We start from the raw sequence: 24,416 nt of genomic DNA on the forward strand, positions 1-24,416 counted from the left end.
CGGCGGCGCAGCACAGCGTGACCGGCTCGGCGGTCTCGAAAACCGTCTGCAAGGCCACGACCCACGAGGTCATGGGGCCCAAGAAGAAACACCTGGACTGTGAGTACCGGGGAGGGGTGGCGGCCGAAGGGCTCTCCCCGCGCGTCCCGCCGGGCTCCCCTCTGCCCCGGGGTCCTGTGGAGCGGAGTACCGGCTGTGGGGCTGCCTCCTTTCCCACCGGCCTCGCGTGAAGCCTCGCCAGGCGGAGGAGCTCTGTGTGTTTCAGCATAGGACATTCTCATGGCGCGGGGAAGCGTAGGATCGGGGACGTGGCGATGAGAGCTTGGGAGAGGCTGTTCAGTGTATCTGCTCACCAGAAAGGGCCTTACTAGCCCTTCCCTATGCACAGGGCCCTGGAGAATGTGAGCTTCTGAAGGACAGGACTTGCCCCATACCCCTTCCTTGGAGAGGGAGAACCACGGAGGCCAAACAGAGGAATGGGCAGTAATTTCTTTGCTAACTGATCTCATTTGTGTTTTGCCAGGGCAGTACTCCCCCATTCTGTAGAGGAGGTGCAGGAGTTTTAAAAAGGAATAGCTGATCAGTTATCTTAATTCTTTTCCAGCTAGTCTAGAAAAAAAAATCTGCTTCTCTATCATTCTTGTAAGCCTTCCACGTAGAAGAATATGTGAAATGAGTGCTAGAGGGGCTAATCTCTATCAGTTAAAGGTGTTCTTAGTCTTACATTTGCAGTCTGTCTCCTTCACTTGAGAAGATGGGCCTAAGACTTTCTTTAGACCTTCAGTACCTGAGCTTAACATCCCATACAGGAACTGGCCATTTTTCAGCTTCTATTAAAGAGATCCAAGGCAGGAAGGCTTGAAAGGCTTTCTGTCAACTCTGTTCCATTCAGGTGAATATGAAGAGAATGATGAGCACTGAAGTTCATATTAGTGTCTCCCAATAAGCTGTAAGGTCACCGGAGTGAGAATGTTCTTGGCTTGGATACCTGATTATCTTGCATCTATTTATTCTAGACCTTTTAAGGACCCTTCTCTTCCCCCTCCTCCCTGCCGCCCTTCACTTCCCCCAGTATGTAAGGAAAGATACTTGGAGAGAGATGTGTGGCTATGCCTTCTGTATGCGTGCTTTCTCCTTTCCTCCCACCCACGTCTGTGAGAAGGTTGAGTCTTCATGTGTCTTGAATTTGTGCCTTCTGAGTTGCTCTACATCCGAATGAGAAGACCAGATGATAGTACTAGGATTAATTGTACTGTAGTTATTTATTCTTTCCACCTAAACATGTCTGACAAAGATTTAAGAAATTCTTGTTCCGTGAGTACCCGAGAGGGATGTGATAGTATTTTTAGGGTAGCCTCAGAACAGCTGCCTCAGTTTCTTTCTGGTATTCTCTCTTCCATTTCATCTCCTGCCTGAAGACTAAGTAGTAACTGAGTGGCTTTGTTATTTTTGGTCAGCCTGGGGTGTCAGAAGGCTGAGGACATCTTTGAGCTTTAAGTAACTTTGTCTCAGGTAGAGAAAACACCTTGTCATATGACTTATGTACGAACTCGTGGTGTTACTGGACTTCACACAACAGAAGGGAAGCTTTCTGGAAAAAAACTACCAGGTTTAGCCTGAAGTAGTGCTACAAGTACAGTTTCAGTAGACAGACATTTAGCTGCTGAATTATTTGATGGTATAAGCTTTATGAAAAAGAATATCAAACTGACCAAATAACTGCTCTTCAGACTGGCATGTGTGTAAAAGGGGGTGGTGTTCTGAACACGGTTGCTAGGGGACATCCTAATTGAGACCTATAGGATGCTGCTGTGGAATGCGGCTTGAACTTCCTCAGAAAGCTATCTCTGGTAGTTGCTGGATGAGAAGACCTTTAATGTATTTCCCTTGTCTACTCTAGATTGTCAGAAGTCCCAGTTCCTGCCTCTTTCTCAGAGAATTCCTTTATTAGAGCAAAGATAACTTGTTTTTTTTTATTAATTTTACTAATAGTTACTATTTTTTTTAGAGGTTAAAATAGATCATGGTAGATAAGTTTTTGTATGCTTCCCCTAATGTGTGTTAGGAGTCTCTGTTCCTGGCATGGGGAAATGACACACAGTTTTGTATTATGAAAATTTTCTTTGTTTATACCGTTTATGGTTGTATGTTTTTAAAAATGAATGCTTTTTTTCACAAGCTGTGACTCAAGCCCCACCTGAATTATTTGCACATTATCTTCCTTTTACAATGAACAGTTTAACTACTAGGTAAGTCCTATGAACTGACATCTTACTGTGGATGATCATTAATGTACCAGTCTTCATAGGCAACATGTATCTTAAGTGTTTTTTTCTAATTAGTGTTTATTGTGATAATGATAGTTACAACTTGCCTTGTTAAAGATTGTGTCCTGGATGAGTTGATAAGCTGAGTTTTCTCATACTGTCCTGGAATGAAGTCTTAATTTGTGTGGCATTTTCTGTGACCATGACACATATTCTTGTTACTGTGGTATGTATAGATCTCAATATCTCTGACTGTCCTGTTTCTGAAATTCTTTATCAAGCTTGAGCCATCATGAACATGTTTATGTAGTTCAGCCTCATGTTAACTCGTACAAATGGAGGGGAAATGCAGCATAGGTACCTGTGCACATGCATATTCCTGTCCTTACTTACCGTGCCTTTGACTGTCAATGGTGTTACAAAAAGTGCTCCACATCCTGGGTTTGTATATTCCCTCTGTATTTCCCTCAGTGACTGTTACCCTAATAACTGAAGAATGTAAAAAGGCATTCTTAGCCCATGATGATAAAAATATAATTACTTCAAAGAACGTTATTTCTCTCCCATTACAAAGCTTAGCCACTTGTTTGGCTTGAGGGAGAAAAGAATTCTAATTCGCAAGTGGACATGGCTTATGCTGGGTAGCAACAGTCATTTTAGGGTCATATACTTTCACTCACAATATGTTTTGGGGTTTTTTTCTCCTGTTTTGAGAGTCCAGTCTTAGAGCTGGGATAAGGATTCGCTGCTTTTGTAATGGTAGATTACTTGTTTTACAGTAATCAGAGAGGTTTAATAATTTTGAAACCCTCAAAGCGTAGTTCATGAAATTTCTTTTACAGAAAACCTAGTTTTCACACCTCTCTGAGCAGCAGTAGCTCAAAACTGGTTTGTGGGTTTAACTTGTACACTGAGATTTATACAACCCTTTCCTGTTTAGCTGTTCCTTTGTTCAGTGCTGTAGAGTGATGCTAAGAACAAGTGCTTTAGGTTGTTTGAATGTAAATGGTGCTGGAAAACTTCTTGACAGGTTTCACTCTTTTTACATGATTCTTATGGGGAGGGGTGTGTGTGCCTGCATATGTATGTGTGGTGGATAATTAATATTAGGAAAACCAGGAGATCTATAGTTAATGTCACATAGGAGGTTTCGTTAGGTCAGTTCAGTGAAACCAATGGAGCTGTGATATCTCAGTAGTGTAAAAATGTTTGTGTATGCATGCATGTTGTGGAGCGTAGTTGAAACAGCTTTGATGTGAAACATATTTAGGGTTGGGTTCTTGAATGAGTATGGCACAGTAACCCTATCTGCTTGTAGCTAATGGAGGAGCTCTCTTTAAAGGAGAATGTGGATGGATGGCTTGGAAGGAAGTTGCAATGCTGTAATTATCCATTCTTAACAGGAAATCTCTCTATAGTTATGCCAGAGTGTAACTTCCTTGACTTCTTATTGTGAAGAAAAATATGTATTTTTAAGGAAGATGGTAAACCAGAACCCTGCCCTGTATTGGGTAGATGTTTGTGAGAAGCTGTTTAAGTTAAAGTAAACTTAACTCAGTTTGTTGGGAACTTACTTCCCCAAGTCCCTAGTGTCAGCTGTCTTGGTTTTGTCTAGAGGCTACTACTAGTACAAATAAAAGTCCAGCTAAAGTCTTGCTTTGAGTCTGTGCTGAGCACAGCTTCTGCTTCCAAATGAGACTGTATTCAGAGGGTATCTTGTGGAACTGGGAGACAAGGATCATTGCTTTTCCTTGTATCTCACAAGAGATTTGTAATAAACCTGGGAAAAAAAGATGTTTTAAGTGCTCGCCTGTCTTTACATACTGAAGCATAACTGGGTTATTTCAGTGATGTGAGTTAACTCCTGATGTCTGTGGATGCTACTGTGTTCTCCAGTAGAAATAGATTATCCATGTTCCTTTTATGGTACTGTAGTACTTCACCAAATTGATATTTTCTTTCTGGCTTTGGCAGGATTACCTGAAGTTTCTTGTGGGTTTGCTTCCCATTTTATAGTTGACTTAAATTTCTGGAGGGAATCCATTGTTATTTTTGCTTAGAACTGTTCTGTGTAACTGTAATTATTTCAAATACAGATAATTGCATTGTTACAACTTCCTTTTGAAGTTGTTTTTTTTTTTCTCCAAGTTCTTCCATGATTCCTTTATCATTTCTTCCTTAGCCAACTTTTCCTAAGTTTTTACTGGAACTCCTTTGGAATATTTGTTTGTGCCTTTTAGCAGAGTCTGAGAACTATCATGCTCCTCTAGACTGCCAGAGGGCCAATTTTCTACCACAGCTGCTCATTTGTAGAAAGAATAGCCATTTAGTTCTGCAGCTGTTGTTTTATTTTACTTAGCCTGAAGCAGTATTCTACTTCGGATGAAGTAAGAGGCAGGAACTAAGGAGGAGAAGCTCTAGGACACCTGCAATCAGCTTACTGTGAATCTTCATACTGCCATTGTTTCCCATCGGCTGTGGTTATTCAGGTGTCATGTAACTTTGGGCTATAGCTCTAGTTGTGGTTCTTTGGATTTTAAAAAAAATTTTTTTAATGGTGCAGTCATCTCTTATCTTCTAGAAGTGATGTTTGAAAGAGGCATTCTTTTGCAGTTCAGCCTGTCACCTAGTGATCTACTTCAGTCTTTAAGTCCTAATCCTAAAATCGGTTTTTGATCTGTGGATGTGAAAGTTCTAAACAGCTCCTAGTGACTTGGTTTGCAAATACTAGTTTGCATAATAATACGAGAGAGATGACTGATCCAACATGGAATTTAAAGCTTCCCTTTTTTTGCTTTGTGTATGTTGCCTTATGTAAAGTACATGATCAATAAACTACTACTGATCATGGTAGAATGCTGGGAAGGTTCACTTATAAAATGTTACTGACATCTTGTTATCCCTGGAAAATGCAATATGTTTTCTGAAGTGGAGACATGTTTTGTATTTGAAAGCTTAATTTTTAGCAGCCTTCTTAAAATTTAAGTTTCTCAATATCTTGAAAATCTTTTCACTCATTAATTCTCAGACATCAATTACTACTTTAAAAATAGCCCATTGGTCTACTGCTGTCTACTCTTATTTTCTGTAAACCGTGCAGAAACTGTTCCTCAAGCATGTTAGAAGAAAGTAAATATCTTGAAGTGAATGATTTGTTTATAAAATCTTGAAGTCCTCTAGCAGGACAGTTACTAAACATTTTCAAATAGTTCATAATACAAGTTTAAAGCAATAATGTCAGGTATGTGTTCATACTTCTGAGTATTTTGGCAAACTCTTCTACTGCCACAATGAAAACTTTGCTTTGTGTCAAAGAGGGGTTTTTGTCCATTAGTCTGTGAGTTTAACCATTTAGATTTCCTGCTAGTTGAAGTCTTACTGCCAGAAATAGTTGTAATTTGGAGCTGAATGTTATCTTGCAAAGGCTTAGGTATGAGAGAGATTTTATTACTGATTATGTCTGCACCAGATTAGAAGTAAGAAATGACTGGCCAAAAAGCTGCAACCAAGTGGAAAGGAAAGAAACTGTTGTTGATATAGAATTGTTGGGTTAGATATTTTTCTTGCTCTTCCAGCAGTTTTTCTTCACTGTGAAAAGTGATAGTGAGTAGGCAGGGTATGAACTTTTATTAACTATGTATCCTTCTAAACTCAAGGGAAGTAGAAATACTGTTGTGCTTTGTATTTCACCCCTAGCTTTACATCAGAGCTTTATCAATTAGCTGGTAGTTTCTAAACCTCAAAATAAAGTTGGTAAATTCAGTGCTAACTTGTGGTACTCACAGTCTACTAATGGCAAATCCAAGTTATGAGTAACATGTGACAAATCAGGTATTGAGATTTAAGAAATTAGGGAACTAAGCTGTATTTAACTGTGTGAAAATAATTTAATGAAGTTAAGCATTTCATAAAGACTTAACAAATACACCGGATTTTCTGATTGTGACTAAACATCTCCTGTGCTATTTTGCTAAAGAAGCTTTAGTAAAGTAATACTTATCTAGATCATTTGCAATATTAAGCATGAGTAAATTAGGCTTTTGTAAGTTTTACCTCAAAACAGAGGATATAAAATAACAAGTGTCAATACCTAGTGTGAAGTATAAAAAAAATTTACTGGAGTGAACAGTGGTGGCATAAAGGAAAATCCTGTGGTTTTATTTTAATTCATGTCATGGCATATACATGGTCTTTGAAATACCGAAGGTGGGTTTTATACTCATTCTGAGCTCTCCTTTATAATTTCCCTCAAACCTATGTGAATTTACCGAGGAAGGGCTCTCCACAGCAGCCCTTTCTTTTCCCTTTCTCCTGAAAAGACACTTTTGAAATCTTCACTTAACCTTCCTTATTGCTTCCCCCCAAGCAAGCAGTCCTTGAGGCACAGCATCCATACACTCCAGCAGCCGTGCCGTTCTAGCAGCAGTGATTCTTTTGCTTATGTAGGAAGTGATAAGTTTGCACGGGTTGAAACTGCTCTGGTATTTCATATATTTACTCTAAATATGGTACTTGCAGTAGTGTGTAGCTCAGCTATTCCAGTTGCCAACCATGTACTGTGACATCAACAAAGTATCTTTATAGTTTGTAACATTTATTGATTTTGTTTAATAGTTAATTTAATACAATTTAAAGCACAAGTTATGAATCCTTAGTACGTCTTCCACATTAATAGCTTGTAAAAGCTATTTTTAAATAGGGATTTTTTTTTTTTAAATCCCGCTGAAAAAGGTGATAATGAAATTCGTATCATTCAATTAGTTTTCAAAAACACTCCAACAAACCAAAAAACAATCAGCTGGTATTCAGCTGCATGGCATAAGTTTCTAAAGTTACATTAATCAACTGGATTTCAAGACCCAGAGTGGATAACATGCAAAGTTTTAAACTAAACTGTGGTTACAAACAGGAGTAAACATGCTTAAAATTTTTTTTTAGATTTTTTTTTTCTATGCCTTTAATCTGTCAATAAATCAACTCAGAGCAGTTCTGTGATTTGTTGTATCTGCCAAATCAGGAGGTTTGGTGTCTTGGCTATCAAAAGGTAGAAGTAGGTGTCTTCATGTTCTTTGGCATTGTTACAGGCTGCTTGTAACTTGCTTTGCTGTTGGCAATGTTTGGATTCTTCTGGGGTGGATAATGAGCTGTAATGTGATATGGCAATGTTTCTGTACCTGTCTCTTGCTTTTCAGGTGTGTGCTTTTTGTTTTGGGTTTAGTTTTGTTATGTAGTGTTGTGTTTCTCTTTCTCCCACTTCTCCCCATATGTTCAGAAATCACATCAGTATTTTACCTACATTTGTTTGTAGTTGTGTATTTGGCTGATATCTCTGCTCTTGCTGACAAATGAGTTGATACTTAATTGGAAGCTGGGTCACACTTGAATTTGATTTATCCCCTTCCCTTCCCCACAGTGTTGCCATCATAGTGGCAGCCATCATTGCAACCTATTTCAAACTTTACGATTTTTTTTTTCTGATCCTCAACTCTGTGTATTCTTGACCTGACCTCATTTTTGATGTGAAATGTTAACAGTCGTTTTAACTGTTGTGATGGTTAAGCCGCTATAGGGGTGATGGTGGTGTAATTTGATTGGGTTTAATTGTCTGTACCTTTTTATATTTGCTGGAAACCATAGGTGTTCATAATTCAGCAAATAATACTTTTATGAAGAGATTAAAAATAACTTGCACTTAAAAAAAAACCCCATTCTGTTAAGAATATTTACTTTATGTACAGCAGCTGCATACAGCTGTAGTTCATAAAGCAATTCTTCATCTCTGTATTGATGTAAACCTAGCTTCATAGTCGAGCTTATTCAGGAAATGCCTTCATCCTTTTCTTCTGTCTTACAAGGGGGTACTTAAGTTTTAATATTTATATAAGTGATTATGTCCATTTGTAAGTTTTAGGGGTGAAATTCAGATGGTTTACTTGAAATTACTTTTTATTCATCATGAGCTTCAACTAGTCCTGTTCAAATCATAGTGACAGATAAACATGAAAAAATTCCCTTTCTAAGCAATATCCTTGTGGTTTTTTCCCCTCTTGACAAAGCAAGTTTGTTTGCTATTTAGAAGTATATTGTAATCCTTAAGTAGATTTTAATTTTGAATTAATTCTCAGGGTGACAGTCCATGTCACTTTGCTTTCATTGATATAGACATGCTCTAATTAGCTGTTTTTATTCAAATTCCTGTATTTGGATTTATCATCCTTTTATATTTTTTTTGTAGTATGTTAATAACCTGTGTTAAATTCAATAGGAGTTATTTCTCCCTGGAGTGCTTGCATTTTGGTCATGAGTATCACAGTACAGCATTGCAGAATAAAATTCAGAGTGTCAGAAATATACATGAAGGGTATTTTATTCATAGGAATGAAAGAAAAGTCAATGGAAACCAAGTATAAACACTTCTGTGTTCCTAGGCTGTAGTTATTTATAATAAGGATATGAAATGCGTAGTAAGTTGCTGCATTTGATTAGCTGTCTGATGGAAAAACTCAAGTTGCACAACTCTCAGCTCTAAGCTGTCTGAAACACAGGGACTGGCACATTATGTTGTGCTTTAGGGGAAAATGATGATCTGGATATAGACATTTATTTTTAAGTTCTTGATAGTTAGAGAGCTAGCTCAAACTTTCAGATCTGTTCAATTGGAATGTTTTGCCTCAGCAGTAGCATCATTAAGCCTCTCAAATGTAATTGAAGCTAAAACAAATTAAGTAAACTTCCTAGAAGATTACTTTGCATTAAAAATATGGAATATGTGATGCTTGTGTCAGTGCTGAATTTGGCATCTGAGTGGGTGGAAATCCAGGGAAGCTTTTGTCTTTGGTCTTAAATACCAGGTAACAGCATAGTGAATTCAACCTCTGATGTTTGCAGTTGCATGTTACAAATTGGAAGCTCTTGCATTTCCAGGGTCTGATTTTCTGTTTTATTGTTTTTTGCTTTTTGTTTATACGCAGTTATTTTGAGGAGACTTTCTTCAGATTTAATTATCTGTAAGTACAGTGCATTAGAGGAGATACTTTTGTCCTTGTTTTAAAGTGTTAATGAGGACCCTTTGTAGACAGGAATGTGGTCAGCCTCTTGGTATGCAGTAGGGCTGACAAGATGTTATAACACCTAGTTTTACTATAGCTCCGTATTCTTTTTAGCTCTCTGAGGTTTTAACCAGTGAACAAATTTTACTTTAAAGTAAACAGAATAACTATATTTTACGTTGTTAGAGCATTTCTTTATGAAACAATTTCATTTTAAGGATAGAATCTGGCTGAAGTCTTTCTCCCTTTTACTGAGGACTGAAAGGCAGATGTTATTTACTTCTGCTCTTGGCTTTAGTTTATCTCAGAGGCTGTTTGTGATAGGGACATGTCTTTGTGCATGGTAAATACAGAAGTTCCCGTCTGAAAGCTGTGGGATACGGAGGAGTTTTTTCTGTGTACAACTTCCCTTACCAGTCCAGTTTCAAACTTAAGAGTTTGAAACTCCACGTTTGTTTTGAAATGTGTGAAACTTGATAACCACATGGTCACTAATAAAATGCTTGGGAACTATCTCTAAAACTGGGGAATGAGGGAAATTGCTGTTCTGGATTCATGAAACTCAGACATAATAGCATTGCTGTAAGAGGGTGGGTTCCCCTTTGTAAGGGCCTTTGCTTTATCTACTGAAAATCAGTAAAGCTTAACGTATGGTGCTGGAAAATACAACTTCATTTTCACTCCGTGAAAGACCATTATTGCTCTACCCTAACCTGTATCACGGGATATTTTAAAACTTCTACTCTGAGCAGCTTTGACGTGGGCTGTAAAGGATGGTTTTGATCCTTTAGCTGTTGTGCCCTTGTAGAAGGATGCAATTCAAATGTACATTGAAGCTGCACTTGGGATGAGTCAGGATGAGTTTTGTTTGGTCAGGGAGCTCCAGATATCTCATGGGAGATGTTAGTCTAAATTGAAGAAGGAAGTTAAAGCTAAATTAGTCAGGCATTTCCAACATTTCTATTAATAGCATGGAGGATTTTAGCTGTTCCTTTACTTACCGCCTCCTTTCATGGGAGAGCTGCACACTCACAGTACATTAGTGTCAGTTGAAACAGTTTTGTGGTGATACCTGTGTTTTGACGGGAGAGAGGTGATTTTTTTTTTTTTTGTCTTTGAGCTGCAATGTTCTGTTTTATCCAGTTTGCTAACAGATCATGTCAAAGATCTGATCCTGTATTGGCTAAAAGAAAATGTATGAAAGTGGCTGTCAGTGACAAATCTCTTTTAACGAGTTCACCTACTTTAAGTGCAAAATATGAAATACATGGTATGGAATTGATGGAGCTTGCATTAATCTATGTCTGCAAGAAGTACTCTAGATCCAGGTATCTTGAATTTTAGTTTCTTTTAAAAAAAAGGTAATTTAGAAAGTAGTGGCACTGTTTTTGACCAAAATTGCTAGAATTTTGCATGTCACCAAATACCTTAGTGTGGAAGGAGCAGTTTCATGTGTTTTGTTACACTGCTTTCTCCTGTTCCTGCTGGGAGAAACGAAGTAGGCTTTCAATAGAAAAATGAAGACACTTAGGAATAGACTGAAGCCATATAGAGATGGCTGGTATGTAGATGGCCTTTCACATAAAGAAATGATTTGTGAGATTTAGGGAAAAGAGCAAGGAATAGAAGGAAAACACAATTTCACCGTTTCATGTGTATAATTACTTTCAGACTTTATGCTATCATCTCAATCCCTGTGCTTTGTTATGAAGTTGACTTTTTCTTTCAGTTTTTCAACATAAAGAAAGATAAATCTGGCACATTCAAAATTGTGTATTCAAACTGTTTTGTCTAACATCAGGGGGTACAAAACTTAGCCTGTTTGATCTCCGCGATACTTGCCCAAGCACCCAACTGTGTTAACCTGTGCTGTCTTGTGTGATTTTCTGTCAGTCACTTAGGAGAAGGTTGGTGTTTGATTTTTATTGAATTGGTAAGTATTTGAAGTTTGAGGATTTGCAGCTTTGCAGATTCGGATAATTTGTCAGGATTTATTTTTCTTTAAGAAAATGCATTGAATGATATAATAGGCAAATAATTTAAATTGCTTTCCTCCTTGGTCTTTTAACTGAGATTTAGTAAGGAAGGCTTTGCAGTGAGCTTTGGGCAAGTATTTTTATTGATAAGTGTTTCATTGTCAGTGGAGTGAGAACTCATATGGTAAAATCCTGAGGGCTACTAATCTGGGGTTGACCAGCTTCTGTTCTGTTATGGAAACTACAGGGAAAATTAAAGTATTCCTCGGCAAAACTCTCATGAAATCTGTTTTGTTACTTATTAACAGCGTGATTTTCTTGACTTTGTCTCGTTTTCCCCACTTTTCCCGTTTTTCCACTTGCTGGGCTACTTCTTAGGGTTTGTAAACTCTGAAATCAGGCTATGGTTTTTGTTAAGATCCGTTAAGCTCTGTTCAGTCATCTAAAACAACAAATGATCATCTGACAGGGCACTGCTGTAGGTATTTCCTGAGATCAACAGAAAAGCAAAATACACAGATTATTTTCTAATAGGAAATACTGCATAGCTGGATTGTAGCATGATGTGTGTAAAGTTTATTCATACTAAGAATCTGGGCTGAAACCTACTATCTGAGGATTTTTGTTCAAACGTGAGCATTTTGCTATTTATAAGAAAAAGCATATAGCGCTGTATTGTAATGAATAGTACTAATTTTTAAAAATCTAAATAATTTGGTCTGTCTTCAGTTTCTTATGTGCCAGAAAATGCACCATTTGCAATAAGTTTATGTACTGGGCTTTTGACACTTCCTTAGGTTAAAATAAACCAAGTTACTTAGTAATTTTCACATCTTTATGATGTTGGAAGAGCATGATTTAATAATCATACCAATTTAGAATATGGCTTAATCTTCTTTGGTGCTAGGTGTGAAAGTTTCCTGCATTTTTTCCCTTTATCAAGTTAAACTCCCAGTTTTGCTACTCTGTATAAGTATATGTGAAAAGCAGTTAAATGTGGAATGTCGGTTTCTAACCGATATACTGCAGGGGCAAAAAGACCTATAATAGATGCTGTTGCATGATTAGAATCTCTTGACAGTACAGCTGCTTTAGTACAAAAAACTAACTTGAACTCTTGACAAAAGAAGGCATATTTCCACAAAAAAAAATCTGTGGAGTGTTTTTTGCCACTACTAACGGGACAGCCCTTTACTGTAAGTGAAACTGTAGATGATGGTATCTGCCAAGAAATATGTCCTGCCATGCATTTCAATATTTTCGTGATTAAATTGAATTTATTGTGCTGTATAGTTTATGGTTTGCTGAGAACACCAGTACGCTTAGTGTGCTGCAGGCATTAAAGTCTGGGAGGCTGCATAGAAGATGTGTTTTGGCATGAGGGCTCTCCAGAAACTGGAAAACCTTTGATTTAGAGAAGGTCATAGTCTGACCAGAGAACTTTGCTGTGCGGAGGTGGATATACGTATCGTCATCTGCAGTTTCAACACTGACAGAGGTAGGCAAATACAGAGGCATAACTCCTTAAGTCAAATACATGTTTCCTGACAGGTCCCAAAGGCATCCTGGGAAAATGTGCTATTCTTGCTCTGAATTAAATTCTCCTTAGAAGGAAATAAAATTTTCAAAGTCTTATTTTAAAATAGGAGAGTAACAGATATCCCAAACAACTTTCCTAGAGTAAGACTTTTGAACTAGTGAAATGAGACAAGTATTGAAGTAGGAATACCTCTGATCAGATGGCTTTGGTTATTTCTTATATTTGGTTTTGTCTGTTAAACCATCTCATTAAAGATGCAGCACTGCCGTTCAAAGGGAAAAAATGTAAATTACATGTATGTGATTAGTTCTAAAATAACAGGAGAACTTTTTTGGCTTGAAAATCTGTTCAGTGAGATGTGGTGGCAGGAGGTCAGGCTGGTGTTGATGTTTCATGGTGGTTTCAGTTTCACTGTGCTGTAGAGTGATGGTACACCACTATGACAAAACTGCTTTCTGATGCATCTTTTAAAGTAATTTGGAAATTAGACATTTAAGAAACACCTAAATTACACTTGTGTGAGTACTTTTGTATATTTAGAAGATACATATTTAGACTTAGAAACTCAGCTGGAGGTGTTTGCTGATAAAATGTGCTCTGCAAGAGCTCAGGTGTGTTTTCTCTGTTTTGCTGTAACACAGGATTAATGGAGTCAGATGTTGGAAGGCACCATAGGTACTTTGGCTGCCTTTGGGTGTACTTAAACAGGTTTGATCTGAATTCCATGTGGACCAAGTGAGCTCCGAGACTAGAAGCTTTGAAGACAAGCCATCTAGCTTTATCACAAATGATGGCTTCAACAACTATGGGACTTACTCCCATAAGTTGAGATCAGGAGTTCTTTGTGGGATTGGAGACGGTTAGATACTGAAGTGAATCCTAGTTCTGCTAAAGGCTCACCTTGAAAAAATAAGTCACCTTACTGCAAAACAACTGTAGACTTGTGGTCACTGAGAATTTTTTTTTCTGTAGTGTCTGCTGTTGGTAGAATGGTTTCTCTGTTCCAGTAGGCTGGGCTGCAGTAATGTTTCTGTACCACTGCTAGCAAGCTGCCAGGTGAGGACATGTATTAGCACTTTGCATGAGTCTAGGAGGTACTCCAGAGCAATCTGCAAGGATTGGTTGCATACTATTGGCAGTACAACAGCAGCTTGTACATTTGTTTCACAAGTCTTTTTTTTTTTTTTTAGCACAGGTTTATTAGCACAACTTTTTTTTATTGCGTGGAAGTGTAATAGCTATGGGGTATTTACAGATTAAGTTCCTTTGGAGCAGAAGGAAAGGGCTATAAGTGCATACTATAACTAAAAAATTTACAGTATGTAGAGGCAGATGGCTTGGGCACTGTTCTTGTCAGAGAGAAAGATAGAGAACAGTGTGATAACATACTCAATGTGTAAGTGGTGATGAAGAGACCTGAGGGGTTAATGTCTTTGGCATCACACTGGTCTCTCTCGGCTGTCTATAAACCATGTTTACATGTGGTCTCTGTGCACCTTAAGGTAAAATCATAGGATAAACTTGCACGTATATGGACTGCTTGAAATAGCTTTGTGTTTACAGTAGGAGATAAAAGTAGTATTAAAGCTATACAATTTTCAAAGTAATCATTCTTCTTCAAAACAGAAATGTTTTACCTCATGCGATTCATTGTGCTTCTATTCATTCATGGGGTATGACTATCCACAGTATAAATATTATACTGGATACTTAAATATTTATTATAATATTTAATATAGTAATTTAATGTTATACTCCAATATATTCAGCTTAAATATTTATTTCAATATTGAATCGGATGGCTGTCATTCAGAATCAAAGCCTGCCCAACCACCTGTCCTAATGTATTCTCAGACAGCACTGCTTATACAGAACCCTGAAGGTATGTACCTGCTTTCTGGCTCATCAGAACCTGAAGAAGTGGATGCATCCTCAAGTGTTTGCAGTTATGCTCTCTGAAAATACCAACTTAATGTTGAACAAATAACTATTCATTATTTTATTCATGAATGCATTGAAACTAATGTTTGATTAGTGAAAAAGATTATTTGTTTCTCCCTGGTTTAAGTAGGCCAACGGGTTAAATACTGTGAATATGCTGCTTATGCAAGAATTGTCATGTTAGTTGGCTGATAGAAGCATTTTTCATCTTATAATCAAGAATCACCTTTAGCATATGATTCATAGGCTCATTATTAAGCATGTTTGTAAAGATAGGATCAAGGCTCTAAGTTTACAGATACTTTTCTGTAGAAATAATGTGCCAGTGTATGTGTGGGAGCTAATACTTATTTTGGGCTAGATTTCATTATAAAATGCTTTTAAAAGGTACTGCAGGAATTGAATGTGGAGCAGAAGTTTTGAGTAGTTTTAGCATGATTTGCATATTTCTCAGCCATAGGGTGCTGAAGCAGTAGTTTTGTTGTTTTGTTTAGAGGAAGAACTTGAGTAATGCAATATTGATAACTTGGAACTTTGCATGCATATGTACTTACGTAAGCTGAATTCAAATTGGCAGGACCTGGTAAGCATTTTCTGAAATAACATTTCTGATTCTATCTTAAATAATCTCTTAAATTTTTGGCATCTTGTCTCTAAGAAAATGTGAATACTGAAGAACAGCAGACAAAAAAGGAATTGTAGGGAGAAGAGAAGACCTGGAAAATTAATCTTTAGGAAGATAACTAATATCTTTTTGCTACTTTTGTATTGATCGGTATTTTAAGATTTTTAACAAAGATAGTTCTCACCCCTTACAAAACTGATCTTGATGAGTGCAGGTAACAAGCATGGGTTTTGGCGTGGTTTTTCTGCATAACTGTCAAATTAAGTAGTACGTGGGAGAACTGCTTACATCACTTTGCAGTCAAATTGGAAGATATTTGAGCCGGATAATATGTCCATATCTGATTGTAACAATGCTTTTTATTAATAATTGTATATTGGAATACAACTTGGATTAACAGAGAATAGCATTGTGCTGGAAGTTTGCAGTTTGCAGCTGCTTTTCAGACCAAATTTAGAAGACAGTTATGTTGATAAATTGGAGTAGTACTTCATGAATGCCTGTAAGTGCAAAGTTCTAAATGGTTAAGGAAGGTGTCAAAGTCAAGTATAAAAGGATTATCTGAAAGTGTGAGCATACTGCAAAAAGCTTTGACTCATTTCATTTTCATTATAAACCACCATTGTGAGGCTGCAGGAAAGATGGACGTCCTTCTGTATGTCTACAGAAGAATGTATAATGAGGCAGAAAGTCGTTTCCATTATCTTTAGTGCTGGGGAGCTTCAGTATCCAGCTTGGCGCACTGTATGAGAAAAAAAGTAGTGAAACTGGAGAACTCGGACGAGATCAACTGAATTAATAAGACTAGAAAGTTAGAAAACATTGAAAGAAAAATATTTCTTTTATTAAGAAAGTAGGAAACAGTGTGTTTTCCATTGTGTTGATGGCTTTTACGCAGGGGCAGATACTGTGTTTCCACAGAGAAGGACAAGAGGAAGTTCCTTTATTAATCTGCACCTGAACATCGGACTTTTGGGTTGTAAGATAGATCTAAGGAAACTTGGATTTATGGCCAAAGCAGGCATCTTTGGAGAGCAGTGGATGACTGTAGTTGGATGGTTGAGTAATATAATCACTCATTGTTGCTGGAAGTGGGAGGACTTGTCCACTTTCCTTTTTCCTCTTACTCTTCTTTTGCATGTCATCGTCTCCTCTTCTGTAGTGACTTTTGACAGTTTTGGTCTTTGAACCACTTTTTTATCTTTTAGGACAGTGGAAAAATTGTGCAGTTTGTGTTCCCCTGTGTTGTCCCTGTATTCCTACCCACTTAAGTTAGGGTTTGTATTTTCTGAGAAATTAATACCCTTTGGAGAGTATTACACCAGTGCTGGCATAACATGAGCAGTGGAAGTGTGTGGTTATTAACAGTTAGAGACAGGGAATGAGACCACCATCTTTCGTGTTCGTGAGCTGTCATGAAAGCATCCTATGGGTGATTATGTCTAAGATGAAGCAGGGGAATTATATGTAAACCGATTTTCTTTTCCAATTTCATTGATTTCTGTGATTTGATAGTGATTGGATGTAATAGGCTGAACCTAAGCTATGAGGGGCTTTGAAAATAAAGTAGCTGGTGTTTTGAAATAATTTAAAGGGTGGGTAGTTAGTTGAGTGAGAAGGAAAATCTAATTTAAGGCTCACTCTTGCTTCCCTGTTGATGGTTCTCCTTAACTAACTGTTCATGTAACCTTCCTGACCTGTTCTTACAAATTTGTGTTGGTCTAAAAAATCCTTATGTGATGTGTTAAACTTGCATCAAGATCTAAGTGAAGTAAGCTCTGGCTTATCTTCAACTTGAAGAGTATAAATGTGGGGGGAATGGAGGAATGAGGTAGCTCATAGCAGTAGCCATGTAAGCCAGATCCATTAGCTCCAAGTATGCTCAGTTGTGAGCTTGATAGCCTTTTTCTTACATTGAAAGGGAGAGGAACAGTCATAAAACTGAACAGAACTAGTTGTCACTGATACTGGTTCCACAGCTCGATGTCTTTGAGAACTCATTCCTTGGAGGGATCCAGGCTCCAACAACCTATGAGTTTAGTCAAAACCCTGCAGGAGCTGAATGGAGCTTAGCAAACCTAGTTGATCTAAACAGACCCATTTCATATATAGGATTAAAGTAAACCCCCAGAGGTTCTGTCCTACGAATTATTTTATAAGTCGGTGATCCTAAGTCTATACAACTTTATTCTGCTATGATGATCTGGCAGTTCTGGTTATTTTCTGAAATTGAGTTTAACAGAATACCAGCAACTTCTCTTGTCTGAAAGTGTTACATGATGATGCTTGCAGAATGAATGGAACAGCTCTAAACTGTGGGGTTTTTTTCCATGGAGAAATGTATCTGATTAGATGAGAAGACAAGAGGAAGGATCATGGTGTTGATATATTCAGTTTCTAAACTGCTCTAACTTGTTTATGTGCCATCATGCTACACTTACGCTTCTGTAATTGTGCCTGTAACTGTTTCTGGATGAATGAGACAAATGTGCTTGAAATTAGAATACTGTATTTACAATAAGTGGCTAGAGCTGTTCAGACAAAATTTAGCAGTATTTTAATGTTAGCTTTTAAAGTGTGATGGGGGTACTCAGCAAGTTTATAGGTAAGAAGTAATTTGGGAAGTGATGTGCTGCTATGTCTTGAGAAATTAAGTCTGTAAAGGCAGCTTTAGCCAGACTTGTCATTTCTGCAATATTTGCAACTGTGGAGAAATTTGAATAATCATTACAAATGGTGGATATAAATGGTAATTTGGCACTTACCTGTATGTGGGAATTAAGATGAAAAATTAAAAAAAAAAAAATCTGTTGGTCAGTGTGACTTCCTGTTGGTTTTTGAGTTGCGCTTCCCTTATTTTTAACTTATTTTACTGTTTCATTTATTGGTGGTATTTTTGCTGATGAGTTTTGGTAGACAATACTAATGTTACTCAGTCTTCGTTGTCCAGCTGAACCTGTCTTTACTCTATTTTTCACAGAAACTATCTCAAATCATTTTTTATAGTTCCCAAAGTTAACGAAGTAAAGGTTACTCAGAGTTGCCATGAGAATAAATCTAGACGGTTAGGGATGATGTGGCTTGAAATGAAAATATAAATTGGCTGTAGAGCAAGTTATTCTACATTATATTAAACCTGCCTTCTGCATTTTTTTATCCTGCTTATCTAATATAACTAAGTTTAAATCACATTCCTTTTTAAACATGGAAAGCCTTGAGCAGATTGGGTCTTCTCAGATTTCTTTAACTCTTCCACAAATTATTTCCTGAGTTAGTGTATCTAGCTCTTAGAATAACATGATATGCAGAGGAAGAATTTTCAACTGGAATTTTTATTGTTAATTACAAGAAATGTGTGGTCCAGATTTCCATGTCCCCCTCTCAAGGCAACTTGGGTGAAGTCACTAGGAAATCTGCTGTAGAAAACTCTTTCTAATAAAACAGTTAGGTACAAATGGGTTTATTCAGAAGAGAAACAAAACTAAATTTAGAACAAATACTGTTTATGGCATATTTTGTTTTAAACTGCAAATGTAGGTATTTTCTGGTAATTGTGAAAACATTTAAGTATCCCTCAGTTTTCAAATACATGCTGGTTATATAATATTCTTCCATCAGATTAAATGTCATTTACTGGCTCAGACTGAAATTTAGCATCACTCTCTAGCTTAATCACTTAAGTATGGTATTTCAGGTTTCTTTGTTTTGGCACAGACTTCATTTGCAGTTACCAAATGTATCTCTTTGAGAAAGAAATCAATTTTTAAAAATTGACAATTTTGCATACTTGAATTCATGTTCCTACTTCAGTTATTGGCTTTAAACAGATTGTTTGGTTCTCTGATGAAAGTGATTTATATACATCCAGGAACTTTCTAATCCTATTTTCCATATTTAGATAGGGACATCACTTATGGAAGAGGTGGGAAATTATTTAGAAATTTACCATATGCATGTGTTATCTGGTTTTAAAATGTCAGTTAGAATGTGTAGAGTCAGATTTAAATGTGTCAGGGTTCACAGTCATCAGACCTTTTAATCTGGAGAAGTAGATTCTAATATGAGATTTTACAGCCAACCTCTGTATTTTGTTCTTATTTTAGTATTTCTGATTTCTTGTGTTTTTTATAAGTGTCCAAAATCCTTTCATGGCACAGCTAAATCTTCTGGTGTTTAAATACTGAGGAAGAGTACATAATGTTCTGTAAATGTTTTCAAGGGGTTTTGATAGAATTCATAAACTTTTCAAATATAACTGGTATGTGTTTGTGTAGTAAGTTTGTTTTTGGGTTTTTTTTTTTTAATTTTTTAACTGGGTAAAATTAGAATATTTTCTTCTATACCTCGTAAGAAATAACCACCATAATCCAAAATACTTGCTGTCATCAACAGCCAGTTGAAAAAACTCTTCTCCTTGGTACTTTATATTGGACATATGAAAACAAGGGCCTACCTTGACCTGCCTTCTCTTTAAGGTAGGAAGATGATCTATTATGGAAATTAGAAGAAAACAATGCAACTAGAAAAAATATCTAATATAGAGAGACTATGTAATTCTAATATTTCATGCTAAACTTCACACAAACCACCCAGGCTAAAATTTTTAGTTCAGCAAATGCCAGAATAAAAACTGACCTTGGAAAACTTTGCAGCTGCTGCAATGTGTGCCTAAATTCAGTTTCTGCTTCATTCAAGATTTACTATAAAATGTTCCATTACCTTAACTGGAGTGTCTGTTTGTTTGCTTTTTCCTCAATAACACCTATTTTGCCCTATTGGGTAACATTTTCTCATGTCCTCCTTGGAAAGGAAAGATGTGGCAGGCATGTGCCTTGCCAGAACCTGTGACAGGACTATTTAAAATGAACATGGGGTCATGTTAATTGTTTTAGGGGTGAAGTTAATCTTGAATCCATGAATTTATTTGGAAATAGGACCATAAACTTTATACAACCACTAGTGCTTGCTGTTAACTGTATTCCTAACACAAAATCAAAGGAAAGTACTTTTTATCTATTGACAAACTTCCTTTCAGCATAAACTGCATCACTTCAGTTCATTAACCGATTTGGTGAAAATTTGCTGGCTTCTCATCTATGAGATTTTTCACCAAACTTTAAAAGACAGTTGACAGTGTTAGCTGCTGCCACACTGTGTGTTGTTATGTGGGAAACAGTCATGTCTCTGCTGACATTCCCATCCTCTGCTTGATGTGCCTTACCTGTGGAACTGTGTGACAGGTGTATATATTCATCATTTGCATTTCAGTTAAGATTGCTTACTAAATGAGGGAACACTTCACATTTGTTGCTCTGTTTCAGTGATAAAATATTTTTCTACAGTGAAAAGTATTAACGTAAGGAAATGAGACCCTAAATAAGAAAATGAGACCCTAACATAGTGGAAAGTGGTATAGCTTGAGAGTTATAAGTTTGAAATCTAGACAGCTAGAGAAGGGAATTGAACTTGAGTCTTGGCAGAGCAGACACATGTACGGGGAGGGTTAAATTTTATTTTTGTTTCAGCTGTTGGGTTAAGTAGAGACACAAGAGTTTCCCCCACTGTACGTAATTTTTCAAAAGTGTAATAAAATGAAAGTGTTTCAGCTTTGAATATTCTGTCTTGTGGAGAAACTGCTCCCCTAGAGGAAAAAAAATAATGCTGTATGAATAGCTTTTTAAATCTCAAGTACTTTGCTAGAATCCTTTTGTGTGGCCATAGGTGAAAGGGGAGAAGATTGGTCGTAAAGAAACGCACACTCTTGAGTAGAATTATTTTAGGTACAGACACTGTCTCATATTCCACCATTAATGATTAGCCACAAGTGTTCCCTCATGCAAGTGGAATGTCAGTCACTAGCACGTTATCTCATCAGTTTGAAAGCTAATCCATATGCTAAATGGATTGTGTTCTACTGAACTCCTCTATGTGGACATAATTTCACAAGAATAACAACTCATTCAAGAAATGTTTCATATTTCCTTTTTATATTTAAAAAAGAAACTACTATGTATTTTGGCTTCAGTTATAAATTTATCAGTTCGGTAAACCTGATCTGGTGCATATTTGGCTTATACTTGGATCGATCAATATATATTTAAATTCTAATGATTTTTGGCTTTCATCCTGTTAAGAAAAGATGAAGTGTTAGGGCAATTGAGAGCTTCCTGACCTTTATGAAGTTTGGGTAATCACTTCTGGAATGTTGAACTTCTGGTAGTTTGTATTTTAGTGTGTTTAGATTATTATGATTTTTCTGGGAGAGTAGGGTATTAAGAATTTTTTTTATGTTGCAGGTTTTAATTTGCGTATGATTATATGTGCATCCCTTTTATCGTAGTATTTTCCTTGTCCGGGCATTGAGTTTATCTGAAATAGAGCAGCATACGCTCTCTGAACAGTGTATAGTCTATTCAGAATGACCTTTAAGCTTTGACGATACCTTGTGGTAGGGCAGAGATAAGTAACATACACATCTGCCCAAAGGTAATGGTACAAAGAAATTAGCTATTTGCTTAATTTAATAGGGTGGTACTTTAATAATCTTTAGAAAAAAAAAAAAAAGCTCAGAGCTGTTGATTGTATAGGACTTGTTATTGGGCATAGCTGTGTAAATGTGTGTTTGTAGAAGATTACAGGATAAATTGGATTCTCCAGTTGGACCTGGAGCTAAGTATGTGCATATTCTGAGTATACAAGCTCAGGCTGTTAACATGCGGTTTACTTGATTAATCATCCCTAGTGTCTTTTGTATGTTGATTTTACATTGACCTGGAAAAAATCAAATATTTGTGTAATGTGGTGAAGGTATACATGTCTGTCTTTAATCATGCCTTGTGCTTCTAGTGTTTGTTAGTTTCTGAAGTAAAAAAAATGCATTAAGGCAAGTTTTGCCCATTTTATTGTTCTGTTTCCATATTGAATCTTGCGCTAAGTTGCAGTGCTGCATTTGTGTCACCAATTTCTGTGACTGGGTGGGTGTCAAACACAGGCTTGACTCCTATAAGAAGCTGGTATGGGGGATGCTGAGTTTTTATAACAGTAGTGCCTCTAGCAGGAATCGGAAGAAAAAATGCCATCCAAGCAAAGCTGCTGACACACTGGATAGCTGCAGTGTGAAAACTGGATCCTTTGAAACAGGAACAATAGTAAATTGATATGTTTGTTTTGTGGGGCTCTTCTTTATGAGCTGTTTTTTAATATCTTTTTGAAAATAAATAAATTGGGCTAATTCTTACAATGCAAACTTCTTGACTGTCTGGCAGGACCTGTGATTTATTTTATTTTCTAGTTGTAATTAGCCTGAATATTGTATATGAGCTGCTTCCCAGAATTTTGGTTCTCGTTTCCTAATCATTTTCCAGTCAACTTGATAAAACTGCAATGTACATGTGTGAATGAGGAGCAAATTTGTCTTATTATGAAGATTCTTTTTTTGGTCCTGTTTTAGGCCAGCTGTAGCCAAACCAGAAGAACCATATATTGCCATATTATCACTTATTTTTTTTCAGCATCACTGGGGTAATGATCTCCTTCATTGCAACATCCTTGGAGATGCTCACACATTGTGCAGTAGCTTCCCAACTTACAAAAGCAGTATGTAGTCTAGAATAATTTCTATTTCCAAGTAATTTCCATCTAAGTGTTAAAAACCCCCTTATTTTGCAGCAGTTTGTCCTGGGCAAGTGCAACTGCTGAATCTTGCACCATAATCTTCTGATTTTAGTTGTTTTAACAGACATTAATTCAGATTCAAAGAAATGTAGAAGATTGGGCAGGTGACTTACTGGGCAAAGCGGTTCAGCATTTTCAAGCTTTTTGGTGTTTGGCCAAAACTTACTATATGAGTGGTTTAAAGAACTTAATCTATATCTGAGGGAATATAGATAAGTGGGATGTAATTTACCCTACTCCTGCTTTATGTTTTTGGGGTTTTTTTTGCGGGGTTTTGTTTTGTTTTCTGAAGTATGCTGTGTTTAACTTTTGGCATTGTCAGTGCCTACTAATGTTGGATGATCAGTAGTTCACTTGCTTGCTTACTGAACTGATACTGTCTCTTTCTATATTAAAAAAAACCCAACCAAAAACCAAAAAAACCCCATCTGCATGTTGGAGAATATAACCAATTGTGTGCTTACTCTAGATGAAAAAGCAATAGCTACCAAGATGGGAATCTGTCACAGTTGCTTGACCTATTTTGGAGTAACTAAGGATGTGGGGCACACTATCTGGCCTGGAAGATCAGATTCTTGTAAATGTTTTCAGGTTGATACTTCTGAATGGAAACATTGCTCAAACTGAGAGGTATGGGTAAACCATTGGAAATAATCAGATATTGTATGTACACGAAGTATGCAATTCTGGCTTATGATCAGCCTACTTGTCAAGTTACTGCAAATGATAGTCTGAGTTAATGAGGGCTATTTTCAAACCAAATTTTTATAGTATTACTGCAAATTAATATAGGTAAGATTATGGGAAAAAAATTATAAAAACTTGTTCAGTTTACCTGGTGGTTCTGTTTGTGTGGAAGTAATTAAGTTTTTCATAGTTTTGTCTTAAGAGGCTGCTTAGTGCAGGATGAAGTTCTGCAGGAGGAGTTTGGTCACAGGCACATGTTGAAAGCACTTGCATTCTTTCGGCTAATTTGTGGCAGATGCCTTTAATGCTTTATTATTTAGCCTGACTGCCTTGTGTTTGCTGTGGGTCAAGATTCATATGATCACTTACCATGGGTTGACTATTCAATATCTAGATGCCTACAGTGGAGTAGATGATGTACTTCAACATAACCTTGTATTAGCTGCTTTGTGTACATGATTGCTGCTTGTTTTTTGGGTATGAAACTTCAGGCTGGCTGTCCTGTACTCTTCACCTTTATACTTCTCTCACCTAATAAGTATCAACTGTGTAAAGCAATGAATCATTTGTGATTTATCAATATGAGCCAGCAATGAGATTGGGGGAGGAGTTTCTTCCCTTCTACTCCACTCGTGTGACCCCCCCCCCCCCCCCCCC

General features: G+C 37.0%; 1 protein-coding gene across 8 annotated transcripts in view; it reads left to right on the plus strand.

Moving 5' to 3' along the window:
• Positions 1-6: 6 nt before the first annotated feature.
• Positions 7-24,416, plus strand: part of PICALM (phosphatidylinositol binding clathrin assembly protein) — a 70,692-nt gene continuing 46,282 nt past the window's right edge. For all 8 annotated transcript variants that reach the window (XM_026851447.1, XM_026851601.1, XM_026851522.1 and 5 more), the window contains exon 1: positions 7-99. In XM_026851447.1, the coding sequence (XP_026707248.1) occupies positions 72-99 (28 nt within the window). In that variant the 5' untranslated portion in view covers positions 7-71. The remainder of the gene's footprint in view (positions 100-24,416) is intronic.

Source organism: Athene cunicularia, assembly GCF_003259725.1.
Source record: "Athene cunicularia isolate RWA chromosome 1 unlocalized genomic scaffold, athCun1 chr1_part1, whole genome shotgun sequence".
NCBI lineage: Eukaryota > Metazoa > Chordata > Aves > Strigiformes > Strigidae > Athene > Athene cunicularia.